Consider the following 27,766-nt stretch of genomic DNA (forward strand, 5'->3'; position numbering starts at 1 on the left):
AGAGAGGAAGCAAGGGAGGAAGGAAGGAAGGAAGAAAGGAAGGAAGAAATGAGGGAAGAAAGTAAGAAAGGAAGAAAGAAAGAAGATAAAATAAAGTAGGATAAAATAAAGTTATTAAAATAAAAAATAATTATTAAGAAGAAAAATTTCATTTAAAAAAAACAAAAACAAAACGGTTCGGTCAGAACCCTAGGACAAATAGTGAAAGCAAAGCTATACAGACAGAATCTCACACAGCAGCACACACATACACACTCACAAAAAGAGGAAAAGGGGAAAATAATAATATATCTTGGTCCCAAAGTCCACCTCCTCAACTTGGGATGATTCGCTGTCTATTCAGGTATTCCACAGATGCAGGGCACTTCAAGCTGATTGTGGAGCTTTAATCTGCTGCTTCTGAGGCTGCTGGGAGAGACCTCCCCCTCTCCTCTTTGTTTGCACAGCTCCTGGTGTTCAGCTTTGGACTTGGCCCCGCCTCTGCGTGTAGGTCATCCGAGGGCGTCTGCTCTTCGCTCAGACAGGACGGGGTTAAAGGAGCAGCTGATTTGAGGGCTCTGGCTCATCAGCCCGGGGGGAGGGAGGGGCACGGATGCAAGGTAAGCCCACGGCGGCACAGGCCAGCATGACGCTGCACCAGGCTCGCGTTCTCCCAGGGAAACTGTCCCTGGATCCTGGGACCCCGGCAGCGGCGGGCTGCACAGGCTCCCGGGAGGGGCGGTGTGGAGAGTCGATATTTTCTTTATGTCTGTTACTTAATTATGTTATGAGGTTATGCAGTAAATGGACTAAGTTTTGTAATTGTATGAATACTTTATTAAATGTAGGTAAAAATATTTGCAAAATTATAAAGCAGTATTCAAATTGTAAAAAAAAAGAGAATTCTTTTACTTAGAATATATCTATATAAACATAAGTAAGTACTAAAGTAAAGAAGCAAATTCTTAATACTTGCTTCATGGACTTCCCTGGTGGCTCAGTGGTTAAGAATCTGCCTACCAATGCAGGGGACACAGGTTCTATCACTGGTCCGGGAAGATCCCGCATGCTACGGAAAAACTAAGCCCGTGTGCCACAACTACTGAGTCTGTGCTCTAGAGCCCGCGAGCTACAACTACTGAACCTGCGTGCCTAGAGCCCGTGCTCCACAACAAGAGAAGCCACCACAATGAGAAGCCCATGCACCACAATGAAGAGTAGCCCTCACTCGCTACGACTAGAGAAAGCCTGCATACAGCAACGAAGACCCAATGCAGCCAAAAATAAATACATTTAAAAAAATAAAACTTGCTTCCTGGCAAATTCATAATTACTTTCAGTTGATCTTCCTTTTCAGGTCTAAGTGAGGTGAAAAAGTATTTTATGTGTTTTCTTTTTTTTAATTAAAAAAACCCATTTATTTTATTTATTTATTTTTGACTGTGTTGGATCTTTGTTGCTATATGAGGACTTTCTCTATTTGAGGCGAGCAGGTGCTACCCTTCGTTGCAGTGCACGGGCTTCTCCTTGTGGTGGTCTCTCTTGTTGCGGAGCATGGGCTCTAGGCATGTGGGCTTCAGTAGTTGTGACACGTGGGCTCAGAAGTTGTGGCACATGGGCTTAGTTGCTCTGCAGCATGTGAGCTCTTCCTGGACCAGGGCTTGAACTGGTGTCCCCTGCATTGGCAGGCGGATTTTTAACCACTGCGCCACCAGGGAAGCCCACTTTATGTGTTTTCTAAACATTACGTTTTATGTTAATTTTGAAACAAAAATCAAGACAAAAACTTTAACTTAAAATTTAAAACAAGAAAAGAATTTAGCAAAAGTTTAGAATTTTAAACATAAGGATTTTTTTCTACAGAAGCCCAAATCTGGTACTTAGATGTATTTCTTTGGACAATCAGACTTTACCATTTTAGGTCAGGGACAAGATATTGGGTCTGCACAATCATTAACACTTTAAAAAATGTGAATCCTTTAGATAGGGTGGCATTCTGCACTCACCAAAGGCCTCACCACTCTCTACTGTTGCCCTTCAGCATTTATTTACATTTTCCTGGGGGCCCTCCAAGGCATTTCGATTTGCAACCTCTGTCTTGGATGAATTTATGTCTCATCACTTTTGCTCCTCTGATGTGATGAGAACATTCTGAGTTAAGGAGTTCAGAGGAGAGACTATGCTCCCACCATAGATTCCATCTCATGACCTCTCTTGTTCTCACAGTATAAGCAAAAGGAGATGAAATACCAGAAGATGCTCACCCTCTCATAATCCAGGAGATGCAAATTAAGATCTTTTTCTATTTTTAACCTCTCAGCTATGTGAAAGTGTAAAAGACTGATGATATTTAGGGTTGGTGAAAGTGTGGAGAAATGGGTCTTCTTGTTCGCTTTTGTAAATTGATACAATTTTTGGTCCAGCTACTGGGAAATCTTCATCATTTTTTAAATGTACATACTTCACATATTCAAATATTTTTATTGTAGTACTGTTTGTGATAGAAAACTTTGGAAAATAAACTAAATATTTGTCAGTTGGGGATTGTTTAGTTATGTTGACGTGTGTCCAAATATGGAAAAATGTCCAGCATTTATGGCTGCGTGAGTGCAAAAAGCAAATTCCAGAACAATGTGCATAGTAAGATCCCATTAAAAGCCAACATAAAATAAAATAAAATAACTATCTGTGCATTTTGATAAAAGAACATAGGTTTATATAAAGAGAAAATCTAGGAGAATATGTAGCACACTAGAACAGTTATCTGTGGCAATGAGAAAGAATGGCCTGTGTTGGAGACATCAAGTTTTTACTTCATGTTCTTTTTTGTTATTCACCATTATTTTATTTAAACAAATATTTGAGTAACTTTTTTACAAAAGTCACATTCTGCGACCTTTCCCCACCCCCAAATATATGAGGGTATATAGTCAAATTTTTCTTTCATCTCAGTCCCCATCCCACCCATGTAAATCTACTATTCATTTCTTACGCATCTTTCTAGAATTTCTTTATGTATATGAGAACAAATGAAAATATAGATTCTTATTCTCTCCTTTTCTTTTTCCATAAGAGGTAGCACATTATGTGCTGCTTAACACATTTTTTCCCCATTCAATGGTATACACTTTTGTACTCTTTGAAAAAACATTTCATGGTGATACTTATTCCTTTGATCTTAAAGCCTACAAGAATAGTTGGGCCTTGTGTTGAAGGGAGTTGCAGTTGTAGGGTGGGATTAGTCATCTTTCATAAAGATGGCCAGGCCACCTCTAGCAGCTGGAAAGCTAAGCAATATTCCTAAAACTGGGACATAAATAGCTATTTCAAGCAAAGAAGTGTATATCAGTAGATCTTGAATTTGCCCTGAGTATTGATTTTGCTCTACTTAGAAGCCTCTTTTCATATCTCTAAACAGTTAGGTACTGCCTGCTTATCTTGAAATACCTCTGTGAAGGCAGCCTGTGTTCTTTCTTCACGTCTGTCTTGAACACTTCTCTGCAGTGTGAGAGTGGTGTACAGAGAGACTCAGTGTGTGGGCTTGGAGTCAGGGCTGGGGTAGAGCAGCCATTCTGCAGCTTTCCAGCTGTGGGGCGGTAGGCAGCTTATGTAACTCCCCTAAGCCTCAGTTTTCTCATTGAGGAAATGAGGATACAAATTATATTTTTTTCATAGGATTGTTATGAAAATGAAGTAAAGCATTAGCTTCTATAGTAGGGCTAATATAATACTGTTTTATTGTGAGGTCAAAAAATCCTTCCAGAGTTCTTGCTTAATTCAGAAAACATTTATGCAAGAATTTGATTCACAAACAACCCCTACTTACCTCTTTACTTCTTATGAGCCAGGTTATCAAATTAGTGAAATGAACCATAAACTATAGCGGTAAGTAAGCCTATATGTTAAAAGCCAAGATAGAGTTAACATTATTAAACTATGCTCCCCAACTGATAAAATCAGGCCTACATGTCCTAAGACTATACCCACAGAACTTAAAATACAATCCATGGTCTCATATGTTTTACCTGTATGTTACAGATAACTTTACTTGCCTTATTAGAATTTAGGAGGTCCTTTGAGGAGTGCTAGGATGGCTTAAGTTTTCTTAAAAAACTGTACGCAGGGCTTCCCTGGTGGCACAGTGGTTGAGAATCCACCTGACAATGCAGGGGACACGGGTTCCAGCCCTGGTCCGGGAAGATCCCACATGCCATGGAGCAACTAAGCCTGTGTGCCACAACTACTGAGCCCGCACTCTAGAGCCCATGAGCCACAACTACTGAGCCTGCGAGCCACAACTACTGAGCCTGTGAGCCACAACTACCGAAGCCCATGTGCCTAGAGCCTGTGCTCTGCAATAAGAGAAGCCACCACAGTGAGAAGACCATGCATGCAACAAAGAGTAGCCCCTGCTCGCTGCAACTAGAGAAAGCCCACGCACAGCAACAAAGACCCAACATAGCCAAAAAAAAAAAAAAAAAAAAAAGAAAAAAGAATCCAAACTCCTTAAAAGACTATTGGTGCCATCCCAGGTATGAATTCGAACTGAAAAACAAACAAAAAAACCCAAAACACTGAACAATAAACAAAAAAAGAAAAGAAGCCAAACAAAATTCTCACTTCTTCCTCCCATGATAACCATTTTACAGGTTTTTTAAAAATAAAAAATATCAAATCTTCTTAAAAGCAATCTTTCATTTTTTAATCCCCTCTTCCCCATAGTGGGGGGCACAGGCCTTGCTGGGCTGCTCTGAACACATGGGTAGTCCTGTACTCGGCAAGCTTTACCGTTACCTGGATATTTTTCGGTTCCAGCTTTATCTTTTTTCTCTTGTTCTTAAAAAATTGTGCTAAAATAAATATAACATAATTTTTTTTAACATTTTAACCACTTGTAACTGCATAGTGCAGTGGCAATAAATATATTGACATTGGTGTGCAACCATCACCACTATCCACCTCCATAACTTTTTTCACATTGCAAAACTGCAACTATCCTTTTACTCTTAATGAAGCTTTTCAGCTCAGATCTACTCTTCGGTTTTACAGCCTGGCTGGCATCTAGCTGCTGTTGAGGCAGGAATAGCCAGGCCCAGCCTTTCATTTTGGAGTGGCTTTTCTGGGGTCACACCATCAGGGTTTGGTAAGACTGGCGTAGTCTCTGGACACTGATACGATAGGGCCAAATGTAGTTTTATGGTTTCAGGAAATCCTGTAGTTTAAATTGTAAACCCCTTTCTGAAAAAAAGACCACCCAGAGTTCTGATTTCTTTCCAAAGTTGTGATCTCCAGATTCTGGAAACAATTAGAACTCTCAGAAGTGCCCTCCAGCCCGTGCCAGGGAGGCTTTGGGTCCCTGGGATGCTCTTGTCCATAGGGGAGCCTCAGGCACCCCAGGGGAGCCACAGCTCCCAGGGGATAAGGAACATGTCGCCCGAGTGCATTTTACAGCAACTCTAAGAAAAAGGGTCCATGAAAGGCTGCTTCTGGCTCCTAAGAACCTGTACCTTTTGATTCCCACTGTGGATGCAGGAAGTGAGCTATGTATGGCCTGGTTTCTCCCCTTCTGCAGGAGGCAGAGCCAGCTACCCATGCTGGGCCTTTGCCAGGCAGTTTCAGCCTAACCAGAGTTCATGGCACTGAAGACTCTGAGATGCCGCCTGGAATGACCCCACAGCATTTCCCAGGGCAGGGCAGTGAGCTCAGTGGACCTTAAACTCTTCAAATTTGTGTAGTGATGATTCTGAAGTATGGCTTCAACATTTCAGGAGCTTAGGTTGCCCCATAACCTTATGGACAGGCACCTGCTTAAAATAAAAGTATAAAGACTCCTGCAGTCCTCTGCTGCATTTGCACAGCATCCTCCCTCTCCCGCTTTTTCCTGTTAACAGAACTCCCTTCTTGGGGGAAACTGCTCCTTTCCCAACACTGTCCTAGGGTCCCCAGGGCCAGGGCAATCTTGTGACTCTCTCTCTCCCAACCGCTGGGATGGCTCCATGACCGAGACTGGAGCAGTCAGACTCCTTCTTAGGGATTTTACTTACTGCCTCCTGGGTCCTAGATCTTGGTGCCAGATCCTGCGATATGAAGCACTTTTGAAGCAGGAGAGATGAAGTTGACGTTCGGGAGGGAGTTAACTCACGAAAAGGAAGTTCAACTCCTCTAAGGCAATCACGACTTCAATTTCAGTGTCATCCTTTTGACGCATATTTACATGTAGCTTTTAATTTTACTCCTTATTTCTTTTCTCCTTATAAAAATAAATCATGTTTATTACAGACCATTTAGGCACAACAGAAATGAATTCTACTCCCACAACCGTAGGGAAAATCACCCATATCATTGTAGTCTTTTTCCTTCCAATCTTCTTTCTTTGTCCATTTTTTTTTAAAACCAGTCTTGAGATCTTACTAAAAATGGGTTTTGTCATTAGAGCTTTTGTCACTTATAGCTACCATGCAGGTCAAAACTAGGGTTCCTAGTTGATGGTCTGCTGCAGTGTGGTCTCTAAGTAAAGATGGGCGGGAAGGTATGTATCTTTTGTAGCAAGTTTTCTCTTGTTCCGCAGGAGCTCCCTACACCTTTGTATAGGAATAGAAAGCTTCCTCTGTCCCCCATTGCTGAGCCTGAATGATCCAATTGGGTTTGGGGGTTCACCCAAGGAAAATGGAAGGGGCCTCTTTTCTTTAAAGCAAAAATACACGTGAGGGGCTTCCTTGGTGGTGCAGAGGTTAAGAATCCTCCTGCCAATGCAGGGGACACGGGTTCGAACCCTGCTCTGGGAAGATCCCACATGCCGCCGAGCTACTAAGCTCGTGCGCTACAACCACTGTCTGCGCTCTAGAACCTGTGTGCCACAACTACTGAAGCCTGTGTGCCACAACTACTGAAGCCTGCATACCTAGAGCCCGTGCTCTGCAACAAGAGAAGCCACTGCAATGAAAAGCCTGCATACTGCAACGAAGAGTAGCCCCCGCTTGCTGCAACTAGAGAAAGCCTGCACTAAGCAACAAAGACCCAACACAGCCAAAAAAAATAAAAATTAAAAAAAAAAAATTAAGAAATACATGTGAAATCACCTGAGCTCTTTCTCTTTCCCCACATCATTCCCAACTTTAGTAATAATTAAGCACCTAATAAATTGGGTTGATTTCCCCCCCCCCCCCGAGAGTTTAGGTTTAATCACTTTCTGGACTGGTTTGTCCCACGAGGTGGGGTACTGGCAAATGAAAACAAAACAAAGAAAAAGAATCCCTTTTGAATTAAACACCAACAAACTAATGCAACAAGCAACAGTTTATTTATAAAAAAAAAAAAAAGGAAAAGAAAAAAAAGAACTAAAAAGGAAATAAAACCTTTTAAACTACATCTTATAGATTAAGTAAAAATACCTGTATTAATATATATGTATATACATACTGCATATATATATATACATATGATATAACATTAAAATTACATGCTTCTCAGGACAGAAGAATTAGGACATGTTCCCTTATTTCGATTTAAAACTCTATCACAATTTAAAATCACTGCAAGAAAACTTGCTTCCTTTATTTTCTTTTTGAGACTTCAAGTACAGGAAGTTATCAAACCAGGATCTAAATGTGGGGAACCATCTGCTATGCACAAATGACAACAAACTGCCACAAATCATGAGTCGGGGGTCTTCTGAATTCTCACACAGTCTTGGCTCCCTACAACAGTGTCAGCCTTCTACCTGAGATGACAGGGGATGATGAAGCGTGACAGTCTGCAGGTTCCACGTGGATGTTCACACTGACGTTGAAACAAAAGCAAACACAAACATGTCTTATCGTAGCAACAACACTGGCCATGAAATTGCTCTAGAGGAGGTTTCTTTCTCCCCTTTCCTTGTCAAAGGAAACACAAAAATTGCCAAAAATTGCCAAAAAAAAAAAAAAAAAAAAAAAAACAAACAAAAAAAAAACCTCGGGTGAAGCACCTCTGGCGATGATCAGCATACAGCAAGAGACAGAGAGGGAGCGTTTCTTTCGCGACAGCTCCGGGCTGACTTGGATGATTTCAAACACACCCTCTTCTGCAAAAGGCACTCACATATTGTCTGTTTATAAATCATACAGTGGGATTCCTTATATGGGAGTTTTTCCTACAAATATAAAAGAGATAAGCTGAGGACATGGTATAACAAAGAAAAAAGTATAAGAAATACACATTTTGGATAAATGTGCACTTTTTTTAAAAAAAGGACAATCAATATAATAGTTTTAAAAAATTTCATTGAAAAGTTAGGAATTCCAGTAAAATTATCAGTAAGAAGCAAGGTACTAGAGGGTGAGAGATGGAGGGAGGCTAGCTTTTCAAATGGCCAAAGGAAAGGATAGGGTCTGCTCTTAAACTAGAAAGACCATTCACACACAATGCAATGTGTGAGAGGAGGGAGGTAGTAGCAGAGAAATAGGTGAAGCAGAAGGGAGGGTGGCGTCCTTCAGGATGTGGGCGTAGGAAGGGATGCGCCAGAATCTCCACTGGGAAAGATGGGCTGTGTCCCCCTTGCCTCTGCAGTTGGAAGAGACCCTGCCCAAGCCAAAGGCTGCCCTCACCGGGACACGACCGAGCTAATGGAATTATAAGATGTGCCACTGTTGCAGCTTGAGGCGTAGGCCTCCTGGCCGTTGCTGTCGAGGTTGATTTTGAACACAGAGGATGCCTTCAGTAGGAAGTCCGCTGCATCCCGGCGCCCCAGCTCCCTCAGTTTGGACATGAGGATGCCGACCGTGCTCTCGGGGTAGGAGGTCCATTCCCGGAGCAGGGCATGGACCGGGCTCGGGAGGAACTCCTTGGGAGACCCGTTATTGGTGTTGTACTTTGCCACAAGGTCGGGGAGACCCAAGTTCATGGCGAGAAGGCACCAGTCCTTCCCCATGGGATCGGGTGGGTCCAGCAGGCGACTGAGTTTCCTCCGGGTCAGGAGGTTCAGGTCTGACGCATGGATGTCCATGCCCAGGCTGGCCTGCAAATAGACGTCATGACAGCCGAAGCACATGATGCTGCTGAAGCTCTCCTTGTACCCGCCCATGGTGTTAGTCAGCGAGGTCTCCTTGAGGGTCTGTGCCCGGAAGAAGTCTCGCGGCTGGTAGATCATGACGGGCTCGTGGTGCTCTCTCAGCTGCTGGGGGCTCAGGTAGTGCTTCACCGTCAGCAGCCCGGGCAGCGTGGTGGCCATGACGTTCTCGATGGTGCTGCACACCGAGTCCAGCAGGAGGCAGCACTTGATCTTTTCCGTCTCCAGACCGCGCACCTGGACCTCGATGCCCTGGCCGTGGTTGACCAGGAGCACCAGCAGCTCGGCCCCACGGTTGGCAATCTTGCAGCCGTTCACCCACAGGCGGATGTCCGCGTCTCCCTCCGCGCTCTGCTGGTGGATCCACCTGCACAGGTTCACCTGCACCTTGTGAAAGATGCCGCACGGGAAGGGCGTGAGGTGCTCCACAGGGACGATGCGCACGCCGCCGTAGACCCGCACCTCGTCCTCCTCATCCGTCCAGGACCGGTGCAGGTTGTCAGTCTTGATCAGGGCGGGTATGTCCACCATGGCACCGCTGCTCAGGTCCCGGGCACAGATATCCATGGCATCTAGAATCTGCAGCAGCTCCTCCACATCGCTGTCGGGCACCAGGCGCTGGACGTCCTCCATGGTGTAGCGGCCCCGGTAATGGTGCAGGGCCCGTGGGGTCTCGACGGAGAGCAGCTTCCCCAGAACGTTGGTGCAGAGCCAGCGGGGGTCTAGGAGCAGCACGTCCTGGACGGTTTCACTCTGCATGATGTTGATCTGCCAGAGAGGACAATGGGAAGTCACACATAGGAACATAAATGGCCAGATGCTTCAGCTGCTGAGAGCACTAAATGGCCTGAGCAAGGATGAAATCTGTGCAGATACCATAAGGAATGGCTCAGCACATTCATATGGACAGATCTCAAAAATCAATACTGAGCCAAAAAACCAGCTTGGCAATGTCATAAGGGAGATTCTGAAAAGACTACCTTTGACCCTTATAAAAGGTCAATGTAATAAAAGACAGAGAGAGAGAGAGAGAGAGAGAGAGAGAGAGAGAGAGAGAGAGAGAGAGAGGGAGAGGGTAGCCAAATGCAATGGGTGATTTTTGACTGGATTCTGAATCCCCAAATAAATATACAAATGAATGAAATTAGCTATAAATGAAATTACTGGGACAAGTGGCAAACACTTGAATGAGGACTATAAATTCAACAATAGTATTATATCAATGTTATGTTTCCAGGAAGTGATAATTAATTATATTGTGGTTATGTGGGAGAATGTCCTTCTCCTTAGGAGGTACAAGCTAAATTTTTTAGGGGTGAAAGGTCATGATGTTTGCAAAGCAAATAAATAAATAGAAGAGAAAGAGATAAAGCAAATGTAGCAAAATGTAAACAACTGGTTAAATTAGGTGTCGAGGATATGAGGAGATATTGTACTAGTCTTCCAACTTCTCTGAATGCTTGGAATTTTTCAAAGAAGTTCAGAATGTTACAATATTAGACTGTTAGGTAAATTTTTAACACACATACATATAAAAAAGGTCTAGAAAGATATGCTACCATGACAGTGGTTGGCCCTGGAGTGGGGAGAGAGGAAAGTGGTGAGAGGTGGCCAAAAGGGACTTAAGCTTTTCCTGTCACATTCATTTCTTTAAAAAGCAGATGTCAGAAAGAAAAAAAAGTGACAATAAATAGAAGCAACTTTCCCCTTTACGGAACACTTACCCCTCCCTCCCTTCCCTCCCTATTCTGGGCTAGTTTTACAAAGAATGGTGATCCAAGATGGACTCCATTCTCACATGGAGGCTGAGACCCTGGACCTGTTTGCACCAGAAGTACTTTTTCCCCACAGTCTGGTTTAAATCTTTGAGATGCCCTGTAGATATGATTCTGTTCAAAACTGAGACTTAGAGTGTACATTTCTGGAATGTAGAGCAGTATCTACTTAATGTTTGATAAGGCATTTGGTGGAATACTGCCTGCAATTCATTCCTAGACACAACTATCTCCTCAGGGTCACAAAAGACAGACTGATAAACTGTCCCGTATTGGAGGAGACTAAGGAGACAGATGACTGAGTGCAGTGTGGGATCCTGAGCCGAAAAAATACAGGACAACTGATGAAATCTGAGTAAGATCCTTAGATTACTTACTAGAGGGCAGGAATAGTACTGGAGGAGGGGCTGGAGGCCAATGAGAATGGAGGCCACCTGATTTAGATTTACCTTCTTTTTAATTCTGCCTTCATTTACTTATTAAAGTCTCAAGGGCAATGAGGAATGTGGTGTCAAATAATGTGGATTAATCACTATGAGCTAGAAAATTGCTGGCAAATGCCACAAGGCAAGAGAATACTGTATTAAAAGAGTGAGTTTATTATTATGGTTACAATATATATTGTTATATCTAGCACTATATTACAAGGTAAGGTTTGATCCCTTGCTTATCCCCACCCTGGGATTCAATCATTTAAAGTACTGCTGGAGAGACCTTCAAGATGGCAGAGGAGTAAGACATGGAGCTTACCCTCCTCCCCACAGATAGATCAGAAATACATCTACACGTGGGACAACTCCTACAGAACACTTAGTAAACGCTGGCGAAGACCTCAGACCTCCCAAAAGGCAAGAAACTCCCCATGTACTAGGGTAGGGCAAAAGAAAAAAGAATAAACAGAGACAAAAGAATAGGGACGGGACCTGCACCTCAGGGACGGAGCTGTGTAGGACAAAAGGTTTCCACACATTGGGAAGCCCTTTTGCTGGCGGAGACAGGGGGTGGGCGGGGGGAAGCTTTGGAGCCACGGAGGAGAGTGCAGCAACAGGGGTGCAGAGGGCAAAGTGGAGAAATTCCCGCACAGAGGATCGCTGCCGACCAGCACTCACCAGCCAGAGAGGCTTGTCTGCTCATCCGCCGGGACGGGTGGGGGCTGGGAGCTGAGGCTCGGGCTTCGGAGGTCAGACCCCAGGGAGAGGACTGGGGTTGGCTGAGTGAACACAGCCTGAAGGGGGCTAGTGCGCCACAGCTAGCCAGGAGGGAGTCCGGGAAAAAGTCTGGACCTGCCTAAGAGTCAAGAGACCATTGTTTTGGGGTGCACGAGGAGAGGGGATTCAAAGCATCGCCTAAACGAGCTCCAGAGATGGGAGCAAGCTGCGGCTATCCGTGTGGACACCAGAGATGGGCATGAGATGCTAAGGCCGCTGCTGCAGCCAGCAAGAAACCTGTGTGCAAGCACAGGACACTATCCACACCTCACCTCCTGGGAGCCTGTGCAGGAGGCTGCCAGGGTTCCGTGATCCAGGGACAACTTCCCCAGGAGAACACATGGTACGCCGCAGGCTGTTGCAATGTCACGCAGGCCTCTGCCCGCTGCAGGCTCGCCCCGCATTCTGTACCACTCCCTCCCCCCGGCCTGAGTGAGCCAGAGACCCCTAATCAGCTGCTACTTTAACCCCGGCCAGTCTGAGTGAAGAACAGACGCCCTCAGGTGACCTACACGCAGAGGTGGGGCCAGATCCAAAGCTGAACCCCAGGAGCTGTGAGGACAAAGAAGAGAAAGGGAAATCTCTCCCAGCAGACTCAGGAGCAGCGGATTAAATCTCCACAATCAACTTGATGTACCCTGCATCTCTGGAATACCTGAATAGAAAACAAACCATCCCAAAATTGAGGTGGTGGACTTTGGGAGCAACTGTAGACTTGGGGTTTGGTTTCTGCATCTAATTTGTTTTTGGTTTTATGTTTATTGTAGTTTAGTATTTAGAGTTTATTATCATTGGTAGATTTATTTATTGATTTGGTTGCTCCCTTCCTTTTTTAAAATATATAAATATATATATTTTATTTCTTTTTCTCTTTTTGTGAGTGTGTATGTGTATGCTTCTTTGTGTGTCTGTATAGCTTTGCTTTTACCATTTGTCCTAGGGTTCCATCTATTTTTTTTTCTTTTTCTTTTTTAGTATAGTTTTTAGTGCTTGTTATCATTGGTGGATTTGATTTTTTGGTTGCTCTCTTCTTTCTTTCCTTTTTTAAAATATTACTTAAAAATTTTAATAATTTATTTAATTTTAATAACTTTATTTTCCTTCCTTCCTCCATCCCTCCCTCCCTCCCTTCCTTCTTTTCTTTCTTTTTTAGTGCCTTTTCTACTGAGACATGTGGCTGAAGTGGTGCTCTGGGCTGGGTGTCAGGCCTGTGCCTCTGCGGTGGGAGAGCTGAGTTCAGGACATTGGTCCAGAGACCTCCTGGCTCCACGTAATATCAAACAGTAAAAGCTCTCCCAGAGATCTCCATCTCAACACTAAGATCCAGCTCCACTCAATGACCAGCAAGCTCCAGTGCTGGACACCCTATGCCAGACAACTAGCAAGACAGGAACACAAACCTACCCATCAGCAGAGAGACTGCCTAAAATCGTAATAAGATCACAGTTAACCAAAACACACCACTGGACACGGTCCTGCCCACCAGAAGGACAAGATCCAGCCTCATCCACCAGAACACAAGCACTAGCCCCCTCCACCAGGAAGCCTACACAACCCACTGAACCAACCTTAGCCACTGGGGGCAGACACCAAAGACAATAGGAAATACGAACCTGCAGCCTGTGAAAAGGAGACCCCAAACACAGTAAGTTAAGAAAAATGAGAAGACAGAAAAACACACAGCAGATGAAGGAGCAAGGTAAAAACCCACCAGTTCAAACAAATGAAGAGGAAATAGGCAGTCTACCTGAAAAAGAATTCAGAGTAATGATAGTAAAGATGATCCAAAATCTTGGAAATAGAATGTAGAAAATATAAGAAACGTTTAACAAGGACCTAGAAGAACTAAAGAGCAAACAAATGATGATGAACAACACAATAAATGAAATTAAAAATTCTCTAGAAGGAATCAATAGCAGAATAACTGAGGCAGAAGAACGGATAAGTGACCTGAAAGATAAAATACTGGAAATAACTACCACAGAGCTGAATAAAGAAAAAAAAATGAAAAGAATTGAAGACAGACTCAGAGACAATGGGACAACGTTAAACACACCAACATTCGAATTATAGGGGTCCCAGAAAAAGAAGAGAAAAAGAAAAGGACTGAGAAAATATTTAAAGAGATTATAGTTGAAAACTTCCCTAATGTGAAAAAGGAAATAGTCAAGTCCAGGAAGCACAGAGTCCCATACAGGATAAATCCAAGGAGAAGCATGCCAAGACACATATTAATCAAACTATGAGAAATTAAGTACAAAGAAAAAATATTAAAAGCAGCAAGGGAAAAACAACAAATAACATACAAGGGAATCCCCAAAAAGTTAACAGCTGATCTTTCAGCAGAAACTCTGCAAGCCAGAAGGAGTGGCAGGACATATTTAAAGTGATGAAAGGGAAAAAAACCTACAACCAAGATTACTCTACCCAGCAAGGATCTCATTCAGATTTGACGGAGAAATTAAAACCTTTAGAGACAAGCAAAAGCTAAGAGAATTCAGCACCCCCAAACCAGCTTCACAACAAATGCTAAAGGAACTTCTCTAGGCAGGAAACACACGAGAAGGAAAAGACCTACAATAACAAACCCAAAACAATTACAAAAATGGTAAAAGGAACATACATATCGATAATTATCTTAAATGTAAATGGATTAAATGCTCCCACCAAAAGATATAGACTGGTTGAATGGATACAAAAACAAGACCCGTATATATGCTGTCTACAAGAGACCCACTTCAGACCTAGTGACACATACAGACTGAAAGTGAGGGGATGGAAAAAGATATTCCATGCAAATGGAAATCAAAAGAAAGCTGGAGTAGCAATTCTCATATCAGACAAAATAGACTCTAAAACAAAGAGTATTACAGGAGACAAAGAAGGACACTACATAATGGTCAAGGGATCAATCCAAGAAGAAGATATAACAACTGTAAATATTTATGCACCCAATATAGGAGCACCTCAATACATACGGCAAATGCTAACAGCCATAAAAGGGGAAATCGACAGTAACAGAATCATAGTAGGGGACTTTAACACCCTATTTTTACCAATGAACAGATCATCCAAAATGAAAATAAATAAGGAAACACAAGCTTTAAATGATATATTAAACAAGATGGACTTCATTGATATCTATAGGACATTCCCTCCAAAAACAACAGAATACACTTTCTTCTCAAGTGCTCATGGAACATTCTCCAGGATAGATCATATCTTAGGTCACAAATCAAGCCTTGGTAAATTTAAGAAAATTGAAATCATATCAAGTATCTTTTCCGACCACAATGCTATGAGAGTAGATATCAATTACAGGAAAAAATCTGTAAAGAATACAAACACATGGAGGCTAAACAATACACTACTAAATAACGAAGAGATCACTGAAGAAATCAAAGAGGAAATCAGAAAATACCTAGAAACAAATGACAATGAAAACAGGATGACCCAAAACCACTGGGATGCAGCAAAAGCAGTTCTAATAGGGACGTTTATAGCAATACAATTCTAACTCAAGAAACAAGAAACAACTTAAATTAACAAGCTAACCTTAAAACTAAAGCAATTAGGGCTTCCCTGGTGGCGCAGTGGTTGAGAATCCGCCTGCCGATGCAGGGGTCACGGGTTCGTGCCCTGGTCCGGGAAGATCCCACATGCCGCGGAGCGGCTGGGCCCGTGAGCCATGGCCGCTGGGCCTGCGCGTCCGGAGCCTGTGCTCCGCAACGGGAGAGGCCACAGCAGTGAGAGGCCCGCATACCGCAAAAAAAAAAAAAAAAAAAAAAAAAAAAAAAAAAAAAACTAAAGCAATTAGAGGAAAAAAAAAAAACAAATTTAGCAGAAGGAAAGAAATCATAAAGCTCAGATCAGAAATAAATGAAACAGAAATGAAGGAAACGATACCAAAGAGCAATAAAACTAAAATCTGGTTCTTTGAGAAGATAAACAAAATTGATAAACCTTTAGGCAGACTCATCAAGAAAAACGAGGAGAAGACTGAAATCAATAGAATTAGAAATGAAAAAGAAGTAACAACTGACACTGCAGAAATACAAAGGATCATGAGAGATTACTACAAGCAACTCTATGCCAATAAAATGGACAACCTGGAAGAAACGGACAAATTCTTAGAAAAGCAAAACCATCCGAGACTGAATCAGGAAGAAATAGAAAATATGAACAGACCAATCACAAACACTGAAATAGAGATTGTGATTAAAAATCTTCCAACAAACAAAAGCCCAGGACCAGATGGCTTCACAGGCACATTCTATCAAACATTTAGAGAAGATCTAACACCTATCCTTCTCAAACTCTTTCAAAATATAGTAGGGGGAGGAACACTCCCAAACTGACTCTATGAGGCCACCATAACCCTGATACCAAAACCAGAAAAGGATGTCACAAAGAAAGAAAACTACAGGCCAATATCACTGATGAACATAGATGCAAAATTCCTCAACAAAATACTAGCAAAGAGAATCCCAACAGCACATTAAAAGGATCATACACCATGATCAAGTGGGGTTTATTCCAGGAATGCAAGGATTCTTCAATATATGCAAATCAATTAATGTGATAAACTATATTAGCAAACGGAAGGAGAAAAACCATATGATCATCTCAATAGATGCAGAGAAAGCTTTTGACAAAATTCAACACCCATTTATGATAAAAACCCTTCAGAAAGTAGGCACAGAGGGAACTTAGCTCAACATAATACAGGCTATATATGACAAACCCACAGCCAGCATTGTTCTCAATGGTGAAAAACTGAAACCATTTCTCTAAGCTCAGGAACAAGACAAGGTTGTCCACTGTCATCACTATTATTCAACATAGTTTTGGAAGTTTTAGCCACAGCAATCAGAGAAGAAAAAGAAGTAAAAGGAATCCAAGACAGAAAAGAAGAAGTAAAGCTGTCACTGTTTGCAGACGACATGACATGATACACAGAGAATCCTAAAGATGCTACCAGAAAACTACTAGACCTAATCAATGAATTTGGTAAAGTAGTAGGATACAAAATTAATGCACAGAAATCTCTTGCATTCCTATATACTAGTGAAAGAAATACCTAGGAATAAACCTACCTAAGGAGACAAAAGACCTGTATGCATAAAACTATAAGACACTGCTGAAAGAAAAAAGATGATACAAACAGATGGAGAGATATACCATGTTCTTAGATTGGAAGAATCAACATTGTGAAAATGACTCTAATACCCAAAGCAATCTACAGATTCAATGCAATCCCTTTCAAACTACCAATGGCATTTTTCACAGAACTAGAACAAAAAATTTCACAATTTCTTTGGAAACACAAAAGACCCTGAATAGCCAACACAATCTTGAGGAAAAAAACAGAGCTGGAGGAAGCAGGCTCCCTGACTTCAGACTATACTACAAAGCTACAGTAATCAAGACAGTATGGTACTGGCACAGAAACAGAAATATAGATCAATGGAATAGAATAGAAAGTCCAGAGATAAACCCACGCATATATGGTCACCTTATTTTTGATAAAGGAGGCAAGAATATATAATGGAAAAAAGACAGCCTCTTCAATAAGTGGTGCTGGGAAAACTGGAAAGCTACATGTAAAAGAACGAAATTAGAACACTCCCTAACACCATACACAAAAATAAACTCAAAATGGATTAAAGATCTAAATGTAAGGCCAGACATTATCAAACTCTTAGAGGAAAACATAGGCAGAACACCCTATGACATAAATCACAGCAAGTTTCTTTTTGACACAACTCCTAGAGAAATGGCAGTAAAAACAAAAATAAACAATGGGTCCTAATGAATCTTAAAATCTTTTGCACAGCAAAGGAAAACATAAACAAGACAAAAAGACAACCCTCAGAATGGGAGAAAATAGTTTCAAATGAAGCAACTGACAAAGGATTAATCTCCAAAATTTACAAGCAGCTCATATAGCTCAATAACAAAAAAAACAAACAACCTAATCCAAAAATGGGTAGAAGACCTAAATAGATATTTCTCCAAAGAAGATATACAGATGGCCAACAAACACATGAAAGAATGCTCAACATCATTAATCAGTAGAGAAATGAAAATCAAAACTACAATGAGATATCATCTCACACCAGTCAGAATGGCCATCATCAAAAAATCTACAAACAATAAATGCTGGAGACGGTGTGGAGAAAAGGGAACCCTCTTGTACCGTTGGTGGGAATGTAAATTGATACAACCACTATGGAGAACACTATGGAGGTTCCTTTAAAAACTAAAAATAAACCACCACACGACCCAGGAATCCCACTACTGGGCATATACCTTGAGAGAACCATAATTCAAAGAGTCATGTACCACAATGTTCATTGCAGCTCTATTTACAATAGCCAGGACATGGGAGCAACCTAAATGTCCATCAACAGATGAATGGATAAAGAAGATGTGGCATGTATATACAATGAAATATTACTCAGCCATAAAAAGAAACGATACTGAGTTATTTGTAGTGAGGTGGATGGACCTAGAGTCTATCATACAGAGTGAAGTAAGTCAGAAAGCAAAAAACAAATACCATATGCTAACACACATATATGGAATCTAAAAAAAAAAAGGAAAATGGTTCTGAAGAACCTATGGGCAGGACAGGAATAAAGACGCAGATGTAGGGCTTCCCTGGTGGCGCAGTGGTTGAGAGTCCGCCTGCCGATGCAGGAGACACGGGTTCGTGCCCTGGTCCGGGAAGATCCCACATGCCGCGGAGCAACTGGGCCCGTGAGCCATGGCCGCTGAGCCTGTGCGTCCGGAGCCTGTGCTCCGCAACGGGAGAGGCCACAACAGTGAGAGGCCCGCATACCGCAAAAAAAAAAAAAAAAAAAAAAAGAAAGAAGAAAAAAAAAGACGCAGATGTAGAGAATGGACTTGAGGACACGGGGAGCAGGAAGGGTAAGCTGGGACGAAGTGAGAGAGTGGCATGGACATATGTATACACTACCAAGTGTAAAATAGATAGCTAGTGGGAAGCAGCCGCATAGCACAGGGAGATCAGCTCAGTGCTTTGTGACCACCGAGAGGGGTGGGATAGGGAGGGTGGGAGGGAGACGCAAGAGGGAGGGGATATGGGGATATATGTATATGTATAGCTGATTCACTTTGTTATAAAGCAGAAACTAACACAGCATTGTAAAGCAATTATACTCCAATAAAGATGTTAAAAAAAAAAGTACTGCTGGAGGGGCCAGTAGATTAGCCTGTAGTTTCATTGGAATTCAAAGACTGACACAATCACTGCTTGAGGCTCTAGTTTTTAGGGTCACTGGCTTCTTGATTCAAGTAGAATTTCAAACCTATGTAATCCTTGGCCAAGGGCCCCACGTGGCACCTGAGACTGAGCAGAGAAGCTTCTGGTTTGTAAAATTCCTGGAACTGCTTCTGGTTTTTCATATTCAGAACTGTTCTTCTTAGCCCATACTAGCTTACACTGTCTCCTGATTTCACATGATGGAAGAATGTGAAGGCTATACTCCTTGAGAGGGACAGGCAGCATATGAAGCAATTAGAACAGGGTTCCCAAACTGCACCCCAGAGCTTAACCAGGAAGATTCCTATTTCTTGGTCATTTCTGGGGATCACTGTTTGCCATGTCTTAGTGTCTCCAGATGTTCTCTCCCTGGAGATACGTCACTACTATTTCTTGATTGTCTGTGAGCCCGAGAGGTCTGTTTGGAGCTGATACACTCCATGGAGAGCAGCCATCCTGAAGGCTGCAGGAATCACAGCTAAGCATCAACTGCCCCAGGGAGAGAGAGGAGAGGCCCAGTCACCCATTGTAGCAGGAACTGTGCTCCCAAACTAAGAGAAGCCGGAAAACAAACCAACCAAAGCAAGACAAAAGAACAGCCCTTAAGGTGAACAGGAGAGCAAAGAACTGCAGTTCGGGGAATCACTCGAGGCTTCCTGTGATAGTCACACGTCTGGAAACATCATGGGTAGTGGGCAGTTGCCACTCGGCCTCCGCAGCTCATCCCACCTTCAGACACTGGAACTGCATCCCAGGGCCCCCTCCCAGACCCTTGCCAGGGCTGGAGCCCTCACCTCGCCGGCACTGTGGAGCTGCTGGGCAATGTGCCGGAGGTCCACCTCGCTGGCCAGGGGGTTCAGCTGGTCCTGCACGTCGTACACAAACTGCTGCAATGACATCAGCTGGTTGGGCCCGTTGAGCTTCCTCCAGGAGGGCAGCGTGGAGATGATTTTCTCACAAAGGTGAGTCATTGGAGGGCAGACCTAGAACATGCAGGACAGGCAGGTCAACGCACAGCTGTGGGGACTCAGGAGGAGCTGGGATGAAACGATGCTGCTCACATCTGCACTGTTGCATGTAATTCTTTGGCTGCACCAGTGCTTCTGGTTAAGTACTGGGGCAGTTTTGTTTTTTCAGTGTTGCCTTTAAGCAGAATCTATTTAACTAATATAAAATTTTATAGAGGCTTTCATTTCCACTGCTCGTCTTAAATAGATGGCAAGGATTCACAAAAAATGGCTTTGGAATTGTGGACTCAATTAACTAACGTTCACTAACTCCTAATGTTTTCCTCCCTCCCTCTCTTGGAGCCAGCTGATGGCCACTTTATGAACAAAGAGACAGGGAAAGAGAGTATCATTATCAATATTAGATGGCTTTTTACCAGTAAATTAGGTATTCATGGGGATTACTGTTGAAATATTTCAAATTTGATTAATTCTTGGTAATTGGCTTGAAATGAGTTTTTAATCTCTTAAGTTGGTTAAATAAATCAGTCTATGTTACAGACTCATAATCAGCACACTTTCCTAATTAAAAACGCCATGAGTCATACACTGTACTGCATCATTAATCAGGCAGTCCCTTCTAGAATCTCATCTTTCACACCCCCTGAATTCCACTCCCTATTCAACAAACAATATTCCCAGGGATAAAAGCAGTTTCTTTGGTGAGCTTCATCTGCCTGACCGCAGAAGTTGGGGGTGTGCGGGATGTGAAGCAGACATCATGCCACACCCCAGCTCAAGACTCTTCAGGGAGCACAGGCCCTCAGCCCATCTGGTGAGCAGGCGCTGAGCCACTCACAGACCGCTGTTCCTGATCGCCACCCACTGGTTTCCGTGACCAGGTTCTCCAAGGCCATCCAGGCTTACCCCCTGCCCACTGACTCTGCCGTAGTGTAGCCCCCTTTAGAAAGCGAGGGTCAAGCTTCACGAGAGAGGAGAGGGTTCCTGCAAATTCCAAAAACATGTCTAGAACTGGAGCCTGGTATTGTAAGCACGGCGCTTCTATCAGGCAAACGATGAGTTATCACTAAAGACGGCACCTGCCAGGCAGGCGAACGAGAGCCATGTCCTCCTTGTTACACTGGAGCTTAGAAGCAAGAACAGTCCCCGGAGCATTTTTTTTTTTTTAGGATTTTTTCCATTGGGATATTTGCCCATTTCTTACCCATTTCAGACAGCTTTTTGAATATTATGGATAGCAACCTTTTATATGCCAGGGGCATTGAGAATATTTTTTTCCCAATCTATCTCACCTTTTAACTTTGTTTATGGAATTTATTTGCCAGAAAAATCTTCTATGTTGTCAAATGTATTTGACAAAATATTGGTGTATTTTCTTTGAAAACTTCTGAGCTTTTCTATCTTGGCTTAAAAGTTTTCTCAAAGCACTTCTAAGTTATTTTAAAAATAAATTATCTTGCATTTCCATCAAGATATTACTTTATTTTTTACATTTAAAAGCTTTAATCAGCCTACAGTCTATTTTTGCGCTATGTAATGAGCAAGCGTTCAACCTAATTTCCTTCTAGGCAAATAGCCAGTTGTGCCAGATCATTTATTAAATAAATATTTTCCCCATTAAATTTAAGTAACATCTATGCTCTCTATTAAATTTCTGCAGATGTTCTGATTTACTTCAACATTCACGAATCTATTCCAGTTACTTATTGGTTTATTGATTACAGAGCCTTTATAACATGTTTCATTTATTCTTCTATTAAAATTTTAAGACAAAAACCCCATCTCCTCAATCCCATTCAGATGCTAACTGGAACTGTATGAAGTTTATATAACTTGGGAAAATGAAACACTTAGTAATAAAATCTTGCCATCCAAGAACACCATCTTATTCCATTTGGACAGGTATTATTTTATGCTCTTCAGTGAATTTTGTTGGTGACTGTTTTTCTACTTTTCTGCATTTCCCAAATATTTCACAGTAAGTCACTTTTGAATTGCTTTTGTAATTTCTAACAAACAATTTTACTTTTACACAACCAACCAAAACTGTCAGAATTTCATACACTCTAACCTTGCCCATAACAACGCTTCATCTCAAGGCCATCTCCTTGTTTCTCTACTCTTCCTTCCTTACCCCAGGGTAACAGGATAAAAACATGGCCATGCAGACACCTCGTACTGGGTCCCATGAAAACCAGACCAAACCCAGTGGGCCACACAAAGAGGCCCAACTCCCGGGTCACTGGATGGTCCGGGGAAAGGTTGGGTCCAGCCCTCCCCAGGTATACTCACCGAAACAATCTGGCTCCGTATTTCTTGCAGGTGATTTCGAAGTACCTTCATGTCCTTAGACCCAGAAGCCCCAGCATCCAGAACAAACAGCTTATTTGAAATGTGAAGATCGTTCCCAAACCTAAGGGAAGAGCAGTGACCTCCTCAGAGTGACGCAGTCTCACCGGGTGTTTCCACAGAGGGCCAGGCTCCTGCTGGCCCAAAAGGCTGGTGGGAGGCAAGAAAGTTCTGGTGGCCTTGCAGAGACACCCCGCACCTGCTGTTGGCTGGACTCTGTAACGTCACTCTGGGGCGGAGGCCTGGGGACACCGCCTGCTCCGGGTGCACAGGCGCCCCAGCTTCCACAAAATGGGGGAAACAGCTTCCCCCGATGCAGGAAAGGGGAGGCCTAATGCACTCACTTTACAAGGCAGGAGAAGAGATGCTTCTGCAGGTTGATGGAGTGAGAACAGAGGGATGAGTATGAAATAACACCTTAGATCTAAAATATTAGTAGAAGCCCTATTTCTCACATCAGGAAGATAACAGAGAAGTGTTGTCAGTTGATAAACCAAGAATTTAAGTTACTAGCATATTAAATAGAACTGCAGGTTCAAACGTTTTTGGGGATGGACACTAAGTAAAAATAGATACTTTTACATTGTGATTCTGTGCACATCCATATTTATAAGTGAGAAAAAAATTTTTCCAAAAATACTTGACACAAAATGCTCTCTGATATTTTCCAACACGTCCTTCTCCCCTCCACTCCACTCCAGACCTCCTAAATGAATTTCATGATCCACTAGCAGGTTGCAACTTACATTTTGAGAAATACTGATGGATGTTCTCACCAAAAAAAAAAAAAAAAAAGATAAAATGGGTGAGGTGATATGTTAATTAACGAGATGGAGAGAATCCTTTCACATTGTATACATACATCCAATCACCACTTTATACACTTTAAATATCTTACAATTTCACTCGTCAATTATTCCTCCCTAGAGCTAAAAAAAAAATACATAAAACAACTAAAAGGAGTTACCTCTGGGCAGTGGTACTCGGGCGTGAGGACAGAAGTGAGAAGGCTGCTGATTTTTATTATGTGCCCTTTACTTCTGTTTGATGTTATTAAGTGTATTTGTGGCTTCAGTAAAAAAAATTTGACCAAGCCAAAGAGGCCTTTCATTTCTTTAATTCCTTTCTCTGGGTCACATGACTTCGGCTGTATCAGCCCTGAAGATGCAGCAGCCGACTTACCTGTTCCTGACCTCTTTCAGCAATGAGGTGTCTTTGTCATATCCGAACTCGCCTCCAGCTGGACGAGGGATGTTCATGATATCGGCATGGGTGGCCACCAGGACAACTCGGAGTGGGTTCTTCAGCTTGCCGCCAAAGGCTGAGGGCAGAGAGCAAACCTTTTCACAGGTGGGTCCTCCATCCTGCCCAGGTGAGGTTGGGTGCTCTGCCTGAGGCCTGGGCTGTCTCGCCAGGTGGACATGCAACTTTTCCCGCAGACCTGAGGGCCCCAGGCCTGCTGCTAGCAGTGACCTCTGGAAGGCCTAGGCCTGGCCCAGAATGGAATGAGCCTATTTCCTGGGCCTCCAGGAAGATTGCTAAGAAGTGGACTAGAAGTGACCACAGGGCATAAGGCAGCTTCTCAGATCTTCCTCCAAATAGGCCTTGTTTGCATGGTGAGGAGAGATCTAACCTCTGACCAGGGGGACACCCTTTATAAGACCAGAGTAAGCCCGCTGAATGCAGCACCAGCACAGAAATGGCTCAAAAGGGAGACTCCTGCAGTTCACACAGGCAGAGAGCCTCTCACTTATGGGAGTGTTTAAAACGAAAACATGAAAAAGAATGAGAAAGAAAGAGGCAAAATTGGAGGTACCCTGAGGGGAATTAACCCAATTTATTTTATTATTGTAAGCTTTTCAAAAAGAAATGACTGCTGAGTTTTGCATTTCATCAGGGAAGGCTGCTTCTTTTTTTGTATGAAAAGAACAAAATAAGTCTGTCCATGCTGTCTTTTCCTCTAGGGATAAAGCTAAGATAATGCATTCAGTTAACATGGTTCCTTTTCTATCATTTTTGATGGAACTACAGAACAAAGGAGAGCTCATTCGGTTAATTATGTACCCATTAGGTAAGGCACAGTAGCTGTCAAAGGAGGTATTCCACTTTGAACCTAACAAAAATGACCACAGCCCTAAAATATAGAAAGAAAGCGAGAAATGGCTCTCAAGGAATTGCTCAGAATTGAGTCTTTGTGGCAGAAATATGCAATCATGAAACAACTCCTTGCAGAACAAAACAAACAGCTGAGCCCTAGGAAACTTCCAGAGTGGAAATCTCCTGATAGGAAGGAGGGACAAGGGTGCCCGCAGCTGTGGGCCACAAGCTGTCAGATCTGGGCATGACCAGGGTGCAAGGCCGGCAGGAAGGGCACACCCTCCCTGAGGGTCACCTCGGCTTACCTATGGGTTCTATTTTTTTTTTTTTTTTTTTTTTTGCGGTACGCGGGCCTCTCACCGTTGTGGCCCCTCCCGTTGTGGAGCACAGGCTCCGGACGCGCAGGCTCAGCGGCCATGGCTCACGGGCCCAGCCGCTCCATGGCATGTGGGATCTTCCCGGACCAGGGCACGAACCCGTGTCCCCTGCATCGGCAGGCGGACTCTCAACCACTGCGCCACCAGGGAAGCCCTTACCTATGGGTTCTTCAACCGGGACAAGAGACTTCAGAAAACTGAGCCAGAAAATCACTTGATTCAGCTGGATCTCGTAGGGTTCTTCTAGACTGAAAACGACGACATGGATGGATGTGGGGTCATTTGCAGCAAAATAGTCGTAACAGCAGAAGTATACAGGATTTCCAGAGAACTCCCACACACTGAAATCACCAACACCTACAGAAAAAAAGAAAAAGAAAGATTATGATTGTGAAACACCACCACCAAATTTCAATCACATTTTTTCTCAGCACTTTAGGGATGACCAGTAGGGACAGTGACATTCATAGCATTCATCTATTTATTTATGTAGCTACTTAAGTATAGATCTACATATGGAATATTTACATTTCCCTATTTCTTATGTCTATGTCTGTTTTTACATCCATGCCTTTTACAATATCTATATCCATAAACCTACTTATATCTGTATCTGCTTATCAATTTTCCTTAGTGCCTTCGTTATTGTATCTGTATCTCTATCTCCAGCACATCTACTTATAATACCGCAGAGTGGTACACACACCCACACGCGCCCACACACATCCACCCCCCCACACACATAACACCCCACACATGTGTGTGTATATGCATGCCTATAAGCATACATGGAAAGGTGTACGTGGACACATATATTTTGTTTTTCACCCCCAAATGTTGGTATATTCACTATGAAATGTAACCTTAATTTTGGTTAAATGGTGACTAAATTCACCTTCCACAGGTGAATGAGAGACCTGTTTTGTTCTGTCAGAAGGGAGCAGGCTGCCGTGCACAGGTGTAAGATGCAGTAATTGATGAGCAGCTTTGCACAGGAAGGATGTAAGAGGAACTGTGAGGAGATTGGGTCCGAGAGGCCACCTCTGCTGGGGAGGCAGCCGAAGGGGCGGGGGGAGGAAGGCTGTGGGTGTGGGTAGGGGGGCAGCTACTCTCCCACTCTCCCACACAGGAGCTCTGGGGGCGGCTGCTTTTCCCACAAGTGTCATGGGTGAGATTCTGACATGGAGTTCCTAGGCACCCGGAACCTCCTGACGACGGTGCAGACACATGCTCACAGTCACCTCTACGCTGCCACACCCCACCAGGTCAGTGACCACCCACCCACTGGCCTCCGGGAAACCAGGCAGGACCACTTATGTTATAGGATTTCAGGCTCCCTTTCCCTAATTTTTCCCCTTGGTGCTTATCCCGTGCCAGAAATTCTGCAGTTGAGAGTCATTTTGGAAGATCCATAGGGCTTTTCTAGAGCACAGGTGCTCCTGGGGAACATGGCCCTCTAAGTCTGGAAGCTAAGGCCGTAGCGTGAACAGTTTTGGAACACAGACATAGGCCCTTTGAGCTTGGGGAACACTGGGAGCCGGACATGGGATGGGATAAGGCCAGGGGAGGATGAGCGACGAGGGTAAGGGTGATGGGTGCTGAGGACACACTTCTGCTCTCCCAATGCTGCGGGGCCAGCTCTGCTCCTGGGAGCTCAGAGAACACTCAGCTTTTAAGAGAGCAGAATGCACACGGACTTAATTCTATTTCATTAGGGTCCCTGGCCCAGCAGCAGCAGCACCAAGCCACTCCCCAGATGGGCTGAATCAGAGACTCGAGGCAGGGCTGGCAAGTCTGTGTTTTCACATGCCTTCCAGGGGATCTGTGCGCACACTGGAGTCTAAGAACCACTCTGCTTTAGGTAAACACCCTGAGTATTCTATTTTTCACTGGGTTTAGTATAATAAAAGGGCCTTCATGAAGATGCTCCCCCATTTTCACTTTTTGAGAGCCTCTCCCTGCTACACATTATACTAGGACCTTTAATAAACACGAGCTCGTAAAATCCTCACAGCTGTGGGAACTTAGCCTCAGAGAAACTGCCCCGGACCGTGTCTCAACTTGTGGCTTGTGTTCCAGTGCCTTGGGCCCAGCTGGGGGCCCTGGGAGCTCCGGGGAAGCAGCACTTGGGTTTCAAACTCGGGTATATCAAAATGCTAGTGGGACCGTATTTTATGAGATTTCCCATCCAAGTGGAAGTTCAGCAGTACTTTTAAAAATGTACTAATTTACTCAAGTCATTTATTAAGCACCTCTGTGTGCCCAGTGCTTTGCCAGGTGCTAGGGACACCAGGGGGTTTAGTTTTACTTTTTGGGGGTGTTAACCAGCCATGCTTTAGTTCTGGGTCACTCCCAATATCACTCTGCGCTGGCCCTCCTTCCATCCTTTGTGCGGCTGTGATGGATGCCTGCTGGGCCAGGCTCCCTGGGGGAAACTCGAGGTCCTTCCCATTTGGGGTGGGAGAGCCATACCGTTCAGATAGGCGTTCTGGATGTCGACGGCCTTTGTGGACTGGTCATCGGCGGAGCAGTGCGGGTGGTGGGACGGGGCCCCGAACACCTCTAGCATCCCCTTGGTGAGGCCCGGCTCGAACATCATGCTGCGGCTCCTGACGCTTACGTTCTCACAGCCCGGGTACAGGTTGTTGATGCTCACGGAAACTGCAGGCCAGACAGCAA

The 27,766-nt window shown here is 43.6% G+C and overlaps 1 protein-coding gene across 6 annotated transcripts in view; it reads right to left on the minus strand.

The window, feature by feature from the left end:
- Positions 1-7,508: 7,508 nt before the first annotated feature.
- DAPK1 (death associated protein kinase 1) overlaps positions 7,509-27,766 on the minus strand; it is a 212,519-nt gene continuing 192,261 nt past the window's right edge. For 4 of the 6 annotated variants that reach the window (XM_067041210.1, XM_067041211.1, XM_067041212.1 and 1 more), the window contains exons 21-27: positions 27,560-27,748; positions 25,247-25,444; positions 23,796-23,934; positions 22,557-22,677; positions 20,091-20,279; positions 8,565-9,793; positions 7,898-8,110 (exon numbers count right to left, since the gene is read on the minus strand). In XM_067041210.1, the coding sequence (XP_066897311.1) occupies positions 8,077-8,110; positions 8,565-9,793; positions 20,091-20,279; positions 22,557-22,677; positions 23,796-23,934; positions 25,247-25,444; positions 27,560-27,748 (2,099 nt within the window). In that variant the 3' untranslated portion in view covers positions 7,898-8,076. Of the gene's footprint in view, positions 8,111-8,564; positions 9,794-11,909; positions 12,088-20,090; positions 20,280-22,556; positions 22,678-23,795; positions 23,935-25,246; positions 25,445-27,559; positions 27,749-27,766 lie in introns of those variants that run through there. The other 2 variants (XM_067041208.1, XM_067041213.1) reach the window with 2 other exon arrangements.

Source organism: Kogia breviceps, chromosome 8 (assembly GCF_026419965.1).
Source record: "Kogia breviceps isolate mKogBre1 chromosome 8, mKogBre1 haplotype 1, whole genome shotgun sequence".
Lineage (NCBI taxonomy): Eukaryota > Metazoa > Chordata > Mammalia > Artiodactyla > Physeteridae > Kogia > Kogia breviceps.